Here is an 11,784-nt window from a genome sequence, read left to right as displayed (position 1 = left end):
GAAGACATTAGTGCCACATGGGCACCTTATGTGCAAAGAAGCAATTATGATGTCTAGAACATGTTGGCTCTGTCTGGTTCACTTGGAGAGTAGTGGAAGTAGTAGGGGTAGTCAAATGGAACTTCAATGAAATATTGGCAACCAAACAAGGAATCTGCATTCGTTGGCATTTGAAATTACAATGAATGCCGAAGCGTTTGTTAGGGGTGCAACTCGGGTCAAGTCGGGTTGGCCTCGACCCGACCCGACCCGACCTGAGGGACCCTTTTTCCAACCCAACCCGACTCGATCCGATCTGAGGAACTCTTTTCTTCAACCCGAACCAAATCCGACCCAACCCCACCTTAGTTTTTAAGCTTGCAAAAAACAAAGTCGGGTTGCCCAAACTCTCAACCCGTGCTCAGAAAACTCAACCCAAGCCCGACCCGACCCAACTTTTTTTTCGGGTTGAACCCAACCCGAGTTGCACATTTGATGGAGCACAATAGAAATAGTTTATGCCCCGAAAATCATTTCCATAGAATGCTCACGACCCTCGGATCTATAGATGTTTCCATAATATACAGTTTTCTGTCGATCAGAGGGCTACGATCATCCCGTGGAAATGATTTTATTTCCCAGGCCACCCCAATCTAGTGTAATTATTTCCCATTTCCGAAGCGAAGATATTCTAGTAAATTCAGGCGTGCGTCTGGCATCGTCACATCAGACAAAGCTTAGAAACCGGAATCCGACATTTGTTTACTGATGATAGATTCTAAAGTAGTAGTCGTAAAAGGGAGCCCTCCACCGCCTTCACATATTCCATTTCTCCTTCTTTTCACCCCTTTCTCCAAGAAAAAGGGGAGGAAGGAAGAGAGAGAGAGAGAGAGGAGGATTAGGATGGATAACGTGAACCTTCTCTGTGATGAACTTCTTTCAGAAATCCTCCAACGTCTTCTCCCCTCTTCTTCTTCCTCTTTCTCTCTCGTCTGTAAACGTTGGCTTTCCCTTCACCGTGCCAACAAAACCTCTCTTTCTATCCGTCTCAATTCCTCTAATTCCTCTTCCTTTTCCACCTTCCTTTCTCGTTACCCTTCCCTTTCCTCCCTCTCTCTAATCCCAGATTCCTCCACCCTCTTCCATCTCCATTCCCATTCCGATTCTCTCCTCTTCTCCGTCTCTTCCCACTGTCTCAATCTCCGCCAATTCCGTTTCCTCCTCGGCCCCGTTTCCCCCTCCTCCCTCCTCTCCCTTTCCCCCCAAACCCTAACATCCCTAACCATAACTTCTCTCCAACCCTTCTCTTTCCAATTCCTCCCCTTTTTTCCCTCTCTCAAACACCTCTCCCTACTCGATTGCCGCCCCTCCTCAAACCCTAATTCCCCCCAAAACCCTAATTCCACTCAAAACCCTAATTCGACCCAGAACCCTGATTCTACCCAAAACCCTTATTCGACCCAGAACCCTAATTCCACCCAGAACCCTAATTCCCAACCGGATTTCGATTTGCCCCTCGAAACCCTATCATTGACCGGAATTCCCGCGGGCGATCTGGGCATGGGCTGGCTCTGGAGAAACTGCACCAAGCTTCGAAAACTACAGCTCCGCGGCTGTGAGGGCACCGGTGATGGAGAGGGTTTCTCCTCCTTAATCCAATGCTTGTGCGGTCTCAGAGAACTCGAGCTTCGAACTTGCCGGAGTATTGCTGATATCCTATTGTTCTTAATTGCAGAGCACTGTAATTCCCTCACCTATCTCTTACTCTATGATGGCGGAAGCCGAGATGGGCTCCTCTGGTTCATAACCCATTGTAGGTCTAGGTCTAGTCTCCGTGGGCTTGACCTACGCCTGCCTCTGGATCTTGATGATGATCATATCTCTGCTGTTGCGGAGAATTTTCGGGGGCTTTTGAGTATCCGATTGCAGAGTTGCTGTCTTGTTACTGGGCACGGCTTAAAATTGCTTGGACCCGCAATTAGCGGGTCGCTCGAAGAACTTGTTCTTATAAATTGCGACGCCATTGAGAGAGAACCAGGGTTGTTGACCTCATTGGGGCAAAATTTGGGTCGGCTTCGGAAATTGGATTTATCTTATAATGATATGTTACTTGATAGGGAGTTGGGGTCTATGCTTGTTTCATGTGGGAATTTGATAGAAATTAAATTGAGAGGGTGTGGTGGGCTGACTGTGAATGCCATGGTTTCGATGTTGCAGAGTTGCAAGCTTTTGGAAATCATAGACATTATGCAGTGTCATGGGATCAGCTCTGAGTCTATTGAATTATTTGTTCTGAATTCGCCGAGATTGAGTTGGATTCTGGTTGAGGAAAGTAAGGTTTCTGATGCTGCTAAGAATTGGGCATTGCGGAAAGTTATCCAAATTGGATGACTTGTGAATTGACTGGTTCCAATGGAAGAAGAACATCTATGTATGCTATCTAAGCCGACCATGTATATAATAAATCAATCCTGTCACTCTCTGTATATTGGTGTAGAGCTTCTGTTGTACATTGTGAAACCGAACAGCTCCCTCCGTCAGCCAAATAATCCTGCTTTCATACATGTAAGTTTTATGAATAATGTATAATATCTGTTTCATTTCAATTTATTGTTTGTGGAAGAAAACCCATGTCACGAAATTCAGGATCGATTGATTCCTAATGATTTACATAACGATTGGGTACTCTGTAAACACTACTATTTTCTGTAAGCTTTTCTTGGCATTTTGCTCTCATGTCATGCTACACTTGTAGGAGTTAAAAATCTGTGTCTGGAACTGATATGATTAAAAAGATGGTGTCAAAGCTTGTAAGGGATTCAAGGAAATTTGAATATTTTCTAGAATGAAAAGTGAGTCAGTTTTTATGTTTTTGGCTGAAGATGGGAACTCTTCCAATTTGGATGTCTACATCTACATTCTAAAGTAGTGATTTCTGGGTTTCCCCTAAGAAAGTTGGCATTAGAAAAATAAGGGGGAGGAAACCCGAAAGGGTGAGGAAATGCCCTATATATGACTGATTATATCTGGTTTTCTCAAATCTTCATGTTAAATCTGTTTGGAAGCAACATTAGGCATGATTCTACCTTTTCAAGTAGAATTTTTAGTTGTTTTTATGTGAGCTCTTCTTCTTTCACTTCTTGATTTGGTTCTTCTTTTTGGGTTCACTCAGCCAAATCTTACTAGGCATTGAGTTTAAGACCATCGCTGGATTGTTTAGGAGATCAAATCCTAACCTATTTGAAAATCTCAACTAAATCCTTCTAGTGATCAGGACTGAATATGAAAATAAGGACCGATTTATTCTAAATTGTCTCTTTTCAAACTTAATCTGTTGTCTAACAGAGAATAAGATACCAAAATCCTTTAAAAAAATGCAAATGTTATAGGCCCCCACTCACCTGAATGATAAAGATCAAATGGAGTGTCACATAATATTCACTATGTGAGGATACAAGCACAAGTGTTATGAAAAACTCACATTTCACATACCTAAATTTATGAATCACAAACCCATAGGTTCTTCAAAATAAATTTTGGGGATGGTAAATGAATTCAGACTAAAAGTTCTCCAATCTCTCTTGAGATGCAGCTCAAAATGGACAGTAGCCTTGAGGTACCTCAACAAAGAATAAAAAGTAGAATAAGAGTTGAAATCATGCCAAAAACAAGGGTCTAGCTACTAAAATCATCATGAAGTCTCCATAATACGGTAAGCTGGGATTGGTAGCGGGCCCTAGAGGCCACAGTTTGGGCTGAAAATTGCGGGGTTGTGTATTTATGATTTATGGAATTTTTAGTGTTTTCTAGTTGGCTTTTATATTAAGCTTAAGTGGCCTTTTGCTGGTCCTGGAATATCACTACGTGAATAGTGTTTTGGGGTCTTTGTTTGTAAATCTGAGTTTAGTTATTCATTTACTCTAACTTGGAGTTTGATATGTATCTTGCAATCTAAGCGAAGCTAGAAACAGGAAAATAGGAGTGCAAGAGAAGTCTAGAAATAGGTGAAGTTGAAAGTCTTAATAAGAGTTAGAAGATTACTTGCTTTCCAAGAGTGACTCAGAAAGCTATTCAAGATAAGGGGACTCAAAATTATTAACTAGTGAGAAAGGAAAAACGAGGTGTTTAGCTTTCTTTGGGCTGACATAAGTTTATTATCATTTTCTTGAAAGATACTTTCATCTCATGTTAAAGGTTTTCCTATACCCGTTCTCTTCTTTCTTGTTGTTCCATTATTCTCTTGCCCCTGTACCTTGCAAGGGAAGGCGCTTTACCCTTGCCAATGTCTGCCACCTCCCCATATTAGTAAGCCTATTAGAATGAGGGCAGGTTTGCTTTCCATCAATTTGTTGATCTTTATGCCTTTCTCCTTTTGCCTATCTGCCTGACTAGTACTGTTCTTAAGCTTCCTTCATCCCGTCTTGCTCTTTGCTGGGAGATCGAGACGCTTTTTCATTATTGCTGATAATAGATTTATAGTTTTTCTGGATTTTCTGTGTTTTTTTTTTTTCGTTGAAAAAAGTCACCAAACACTACTTTATCCCCTTTGCTTGGCTAATTTCTTTTGAGGGTGGTTATTTGTTTGGGATGCATTTGCACTTTTATCCTTCAATTTTGGCATCACATCAAGTTACCGACTATAGGGAATCGCTTTGATTTCAATGGCTGCGAGAAGATGTGGTCATGGCTGTTTAAGGATGACTCCAGCCCAACATACTGAGGCAATACGAGAATTGGCAAGTCACTAAGAACTGCTTAAAGTGAACGAAAATGAACATAGGTGAAAAACCACTTCCATCTGAAGTCCAGAGGTCGTCTTGGAATCTGAAGGTTTGAAGATGCGGCACAGAAATAATAGTAATTGACAAGGAATGCTTAGTGATGCCATTTAAACAAAAAGATAAAAAAATGCTTGGTGTTATTTGTCAGGAACTCAATTGGACATAATATGTAAAAGCTAAGCTGAATGGAGTCCTATCAGTGTGGTCAGAATCGATGCTCAAGAGGGGTAGTTATCTGAGGAAATGTCTGTTAATAAGACGAAGTTTAGAACCTCGGTGGAGAATTTGGATAGCGATTTCGTTTGTGGATTGAGAATCTGTTATTGCCTATGATCGTCACTATTGTTCTGAAAAGTTCAGATTTTTTAATAAAAATTTCAGAACTTCACAATGGAGACTAGAGTTAGATGGCAACAAATGGAAACTGACTAGTTCCATTGCTGATTCACTTTCTCATTTGCAGAATCCATTGGATGAAAATCCTGTCTGTTGAGTTTCTCAAGAAGATAACAAAATTTACTTGCCAAATACAAAGCAATTTTGGATGAGATCTGCTTGGAATGAAATCAGAAAAACCGGGACCAAGTTTAGTTGGAGAAAGTACGTATGGGAAAGTGGATCCTGTATTAGAAAGTGTAAGAATTACCATTAAAAAAGAAAGAAAAAAAGAAAGAAAGAAAGTATAACCGTGTGAAGAGGGGAGGAATAAAGTATAAGGATAATTGAGAAAGGGCGGCCCAGTGCATGAGGCTCCTACCATTGCGGGGTCTGGGGAGGGCTAGATGTATGCAGCCTTACCCCGGCTTTGCAGAGAGGCTGTTTCCGTGACTCGAACCCGTGACCACCAGGTCACAATGGAGCAACCTTACCGTTGTGCCAAGGCTCGCATACTTTTGACATCTAGTCAAAATTATAAGGATAGTTACCTTTCAAAAAAAAGAGAGACAAAGTATACTTTTGACATCGAGTCACATTACCTTTCAAAAAAGAGAGAGAGAGACAAAACAAGAGAGAGAAAGGATAATTCCTTTTGTCTTCACACAATTGACATCTAGTCACTTTTTTGCATGTCTCTTGTCCGATAAATACGGCTAATAACTATGATATTTTCGGTTAACTATGTCTTGAGCAAATGGAAAAGTTGAATTATTGACATTCAGAAGAGGGGAGGAATTTGGAAGGAATGATTTTAGTCTTATAGGAAGTATTGGTTGCAGAGAAATAGAGAGAAATGAGGCCCAATGTATGTTGATTCTGGGCATAGGAAGAATTAACAAGGGAAGACGTGAGTTCATCAGATGTTAAAACTTTCCCAAGGGGAATTTAGGAGGTGATAGTTCTTAGGAATTAACACTCAAGAGGAAGCTCAGCAGCAGGTTATCTCTATGCATCGGTTGGGTCCTTCCATAAGAAGTTTTCTTAAGTTGAATATGGATGGTTCGGCATATGGAAACAAAGGAGGAGGAGCATCTTGTTTGGTTCATGTAAAGATCTTCAGAAACCTCACTATTCTCACCTCTTTTTTAATCCTCCAATAGGCAGAGGGAGGGTTCTCAAAGCTTGGGTTTTCCCCCCTCTCTCTATGCTTTAATTTCCTTCTCTCAGTTTGTTCCTTTCTTCTAGCTTGGATCTGGTGATTTTCCTCGATGATCTGGAGGGTTTCTTGGCGAGGCCTTCTCAAAGGTTGTGTTTTTCCCCCTCTCTCTATGCTTTCATTTCCTTCTCTCAGGTTGTTCCTTTCTTCTAGCTTGGATCTGGTGATTTCCTCGATGATCTGGAGGCTTTCGTGGCGAGACCTTCTCAAAGGTTGGGTTTTCCCCCCTCTCCATGCTTTCATTTCCTTCTCTCAGTTTGTTCCTTTCTTCTAGCTTGGATCTGGTGATTTCCTCGATGATCTGTTGATAAACCTTCCTACTGTTTGTTTCTTTGCTCTGCTTGTCATCAAAATACAGTTTTTTAAGATTCTGTGTTTTCTCTCAACTGTTTCTTATAGATCAAGAGAGATAGTTTTGAATACCCTTTTCCTTTTGCGTCTTTTTTTTTTTTGAAAATATTTTCCTTTTGCGTCTTTGTATTACCTTTTCAATTGATGAGAGTAGATTATTGTTTATGAAATTGCAGTTGGTCTTTTATATGCTGTCAAATCTCTTGCTGTGGAAAGATGCTTTAGCTTTCATGACTTTTCTGCCTTGTCCAAACTAGTCTGTGCAAATCTTCGTCTGTTACGTATGTCGTAATGATATCTTTTTTTATTGGTGTATCCAGACTTCAAGCTGATATTTAATATATTTAAACTTAAAGAATATAACATGGATGAAACAGTGGAATAGTAGTGCTTTATCTTCTGCGTAATGAATTTGTTCTATTGATATCATTCATAACATTGCTTTATAACTTACTTTTTCCTAATTATTTTTCTGCATTTCAGCAGATTTACTTTCTCCTTTCTTAACTTGGTACAATGTCAATTTTTGTCCGTATCTTTAATGCTTATTAAGGCTTATCAACATATATAATTTGGGACATGATAGTCACTAATGCCTTATTATGTGGATCAGTTCCCATTTCTCAGGAGGTTCCAATATTTCTCAATACAATTTTTTTCTCAGGTGGTTCCAATATTTCTCAATACTCAACTCAACTCAACAAAGCCTTTGTCCCAAACTAGTTGGGGTCGGCTAAATGAATCCTTTATTCCAATATTTCTCAATAAAAGATATAATTTGGGACATGATAGTTGCTAATGCCTTATTATCTGGATCAGTTCCCATTCCTCCATTTCCATTTCTGTTGATCCTTCAATTACTAAGGTCAAGTATTTTGAAATATTTTGAAAAAAAAAACATTTTTGGCTACTGATATCCGCTCGTGTTTTGATAATGGGGCAAACCACCTTGTTTGACGCTTTTTAATTGGCTGCTGAGAGCTTTTTGGGAATTTTCCTTTGAAAGCTGGTAGAACAATGTAAAACAAGGTGAGTTCATCCTGTTATCAAAACATGGTCATGTGGATATCAATAGTCCTTTTTCCTGAAAAATGGCATACTTTTGGGTCTGATGAGAGCATCTTCAGTTTCGTTGGTTTGTTTGGCAATTCTGCTTGGCCAAGTTTGATTTGTTTTTTAGCAAGTATAGCCGCCCTTTCTTTGGAAAATCGTGTTATTTCTTATAATTTTTTTTACTGTTCTTTCTATCTTGATTCGTGGATTTCATGTCTTATATGTAGAGTGCTTTTCTGATTTCTTATTACTAAGTGAATTTTGATCTTCTTTTGAATCCTGTACTGTTAGTTATTGCTGAATTCATGGGGATATATTAGTTTATAGTTCTTGAATTAGGCATTTACTTATCATGCTGCCATTTCTTCTACTTCCAGGATTCTATCGTTTTTCAGTACTGTTACTATATGCATATTTTGTTTGAAAACCAGTGGTCTTCTTTTAGTTCTTGTCCATTTAAAGTTTCGTCCCGTCCTTGGTCTTTTTGGGTCCAGTTATTCCAAGAATGGTGTTTATTTTCCAAGCCTTGAGGGCCGTTTGGATACGTGGATGTTAGAATCCAGATTTTTAGTTTGAAAACAGTGTAAAAGAGGGTTCATGATCAAGCTGCTGTTGTATGCTGTCATGACAGTGTTTTTTGGATTTTAAGTGAGAAATTCAGGTTTTAAAAATCTCTCCTGCATCCTGAGATTTCTGAAACCTGGAAATATGGGAGGATCAGCTACTCTTTGCTGACGGAAAAAAGGGTGATAAGTAAAAAACGATGGCTGGTCTGCTCCTTCTCTTGTCTCTTAGCTACAATTTTGAAGAAATCCCGGATTCTAAAATCCGCGTATCCAAACGGCCCCTTGGTCTCTATGTTTTTTCCATTACTTTCGAGTTCAAATGACTTTCCAGTCATGGGTCTGTTGGTTTCATCTATATCAGATGATATTATCCTTCTCTAATGGTTTTTAAGGTTTTACCGGCAGATTAGGTAATATCTCCATGCTGCTACATTTAGTTCAACACATTTATTTTCTTTCCATCATGGTTTTAAAGGATTCATCTACATAATCTCGCACTGTACAAAGAGGCACTCCATGGATGTCTATGAAAGTTGTTGCTCTGTTTCAATTATGCTGTTCTTGACCTCTACGTGACTGTTTCTACTTACTTGGATCCAATCAGTAATTGGGCCATAAAAAAAAAAAAAAGAACCTAAAAAAACAGAAATTCAAAAAAGTTTAAAATTTCGTCATTTAGAAAATATAGTGGGGGTAAAATTGGAAAGTTGGCCCAAAAACGCGTTTTAATGTTTTGCTAAAAAGAGGGAGTTTTGTTTATTGTAGAAGTTTAAAACAGAGTATTAAATGGCACAACAATAAAACACATTTTTTTTAAACGAAGTTTTGCTATGGTCAAGAGCAACTTGTTGAGTGATGGAATCATAATAAAGTTCTTAGGCCTTGTTTTGGATTTTGGGGACCGATTGTGAGTCCAAAACTGATCATTGGATTCTTCTCAAAATCTAAAACAAACAGGGCCTCAGGAACTTCTCAATCACAAGCTTTGGTTATTGAAGATCTTAATAGTCCCACAAAAGAAGATCACTGCAAGGATGGTCCAAATCCAAAAAAGCGGCTGATTGTGAGCTATCACAAGCAAAAGGTGGTGCACATGAACAAATTGATTGTGGGTGAAACAATTACTACTTCAAGTGATATCCTTATTATTGTAGACTAGTAAAAAGGCACGTGCACGTGCGGCGTCTTAATGAACTATTCTGACTGAAAACGAATTTAATAATAATAATCTTTAAGCAAGAAAGGAAAGTTTCTGAAGGTCGTACATTTTTTTTAAGAGAGAACATTTCCTACACACTTGTGTAGGTAAGTTACCTACACACTAGCTTAAAATACAGTAGGGACCCATATTGTTTGGGTGAGCCAAACAATTCATTTGAATGGTCCTCACATAGATAGGGTGTCCACAAAAAATCAGATCCATAGGATCATCCTAACCATTCAAACTATGGAGGCAAAAAATGGACTAATTTGTGAAGGTTTATACACGTCCATTTTACCTCCACAAATAGTAGGGTTGGGATGATCCTATCGATCTGATTTTTTGTGGACACCCTATCTATGTGAGGACCATTCAAATGAATTGTTTGGATCACCCAAACAATGTGGGCCCCCACTGTACTTTAAGGTAGTGTGTAGGTAACTTACCTACACAAGTGTGTAGGAAATGTTTTCTCTTTTTTTAATAGTATGATACCGAAAAAGCCTAAGATGAAAATACTCCAAGCATGAGGAGTCACGTAAGTGCAATTACAAGCTCAAAATAACATGTATCAAAAGCATGTGTAAATTTCGAATGGAAACTATTGTTGAAACTACATGTGTAATCTGTATTCTAATGGAAACTATTGTTGAAACTACATATGTTGATGAAAATAATGAAGTCACATAGATTTTAACCCATACGCGCTTTGACCTATATATCATGCAGGATCTCTTGTTGAACACTGATTTGAACAATTCCTCATTTTGGATGGAAAATTGGTCTCAAAATCTTGTAGAGTGTAAGTATAATTTTGGAAGCTCGTCAAAATCTTTCGAATGATAAGTTTACAAAAGGTATATGTTCTACGAATCATCATCACAATAAATCTTTAAAAAGAATAGCACATATATAAGTAAACTATAAATGATATCCATTAACTTATTGGAAATGAAAGTTTTTGAGAAATAGGACATGATAGAAAACATGTCGTACTTTAGAAAAAGAAAGTTTTGAGAAATAGGACATAATAGAAAGCATGTCGTACTTTAGAAAAAAGATTTAAAAAACTGGGCCTCAGCTAGAGACTTGGCTGATAACTCATTATTAATCTCTTTGGACTTTTCTATCTTGTCATTGTGCAGGGAACCAAAGGATAAAAATACCTTTTGAGCACTTTAAAGAATGATACTTTCAATCCAAAAACTTTGTTTCTATATCATAAAGTATAAACAACCCAAGCAAAGTAATGAATATCTAAAAATGGCATTGAGTTTTAACTTTTAAGCTAATTCATCCAAGAATTGAGAGAACAAGCGAGTAGTATCTCTATTAGAAAATCCCATCCAGTAGTAGCTGTTTTGCTATAGGGATTGTTCATGGTTGTAGGCAACATTTAACTTCCATTGGTATTAGATAGGCGTCTGATGAAAAACCAAAAGAATTTAGCAATTAACAATCAATGTATGGGCTATGTTTGGCATGAATTAGCAGGCTTTATGTCCTTGTTACCAATACCTAACACTAATTGAAACAAAACAAAGCTTCTAAGCTTCAATGGGACAGATTTCAGATCTGTATGTGTGGAGATTTTATCGCAATGCAATCATTCCCAAGAGGCAAATTCACATCCTAATAGGCCGAGATCAAATTCCAAACGAGAAACCCCAATTTCTGCATATGTTCGGTCGCTTCAAAACCCGAGAAACCGTGCATGAACAATGATTGGTGATGTGCAGTAGAACCTTTCATTGATTGATTGGCGGGAGGCAAAAGCAAAAAGTGAAGGGCTTTGTTGGACAACAAAGAAAAGAAAATGCAGGAAAAAATGATTAGTCCATATTTGAAAGCCGATTTATACAAACAGACACTTTATTTACATTCCAGTATTCTTCAAAACATATAATGACGCCCACTTCATAGGATGATCCAAACCGTTCATTTACGCTAATCAACCCATTAGAGTAAATAAACCAAGCCAACTTTGCTTAAACTGAAAACTTATATAAAAATTTGAAAATCATAAATGACTCTGAAAGCAATTTTTGAGTCCCCCCTTGCCCAATTTGCACATTAGACAAAATAAACCAAGCCAACCTTGCTCAAATTGAAAACTCACTAATTAAGGAATCAAATTGGGGTTGTTCCCCACAATGATAGAACCAAAATAATAATAATAATAATAATTCAACCTTCATAAATTCAATACCTATTACGCTTACAAATCAAATAAATCAGTCCAGCATTCCTAAGCTTCAA

At 38.2% G+C, this 11,784-nt stretch overlaps 1 protein-coding gene across 1 annotated transcript; it reads left to right on the top strand.

The window, feature by feature from the left end:
• The first annotated feature begins 712 nt into the window (after window positions 1–712).
• On the top strand, window positions 713–2,860 carry LOC143860603 (RNI-like superfamily protein). The gene has a single exon (XM_077371326.1). It carries the CDS (start codon window positions 748–750, stop codon window positions 2,368–2,370), a length of 1,623 nt encoding a protein of 540 aa, XP_077227441.1. The 5' UTR covers window positions 713–747; the 3' UTR covers window positions 2,371–2,860.
• Window positions 2,861–11,784: the final 8,924 nt, after the last annotated feature.

Source organism: Tasmannia lanceolata, unplaced genomic scaffold (assembly GCF_043159265.1).
Source record: "Tasmannia lanceolata isolate RefF3 unplaced genomic scaffold, GAP_Taslan_0.1 ptg000037l, whole genome shotgun sequence".
Lineage (NCBI taxonomy): Eukaryota > Viridiplantae > Streptophyta > Magnoliopsida > Canellales > Winteraceae > Tasmannia > Tasmannia lanceolata.
Note: the sequence above shows the minus strand (reverse complement) of the source record. Positions and strands in the feature narration are given on the sequence as shown.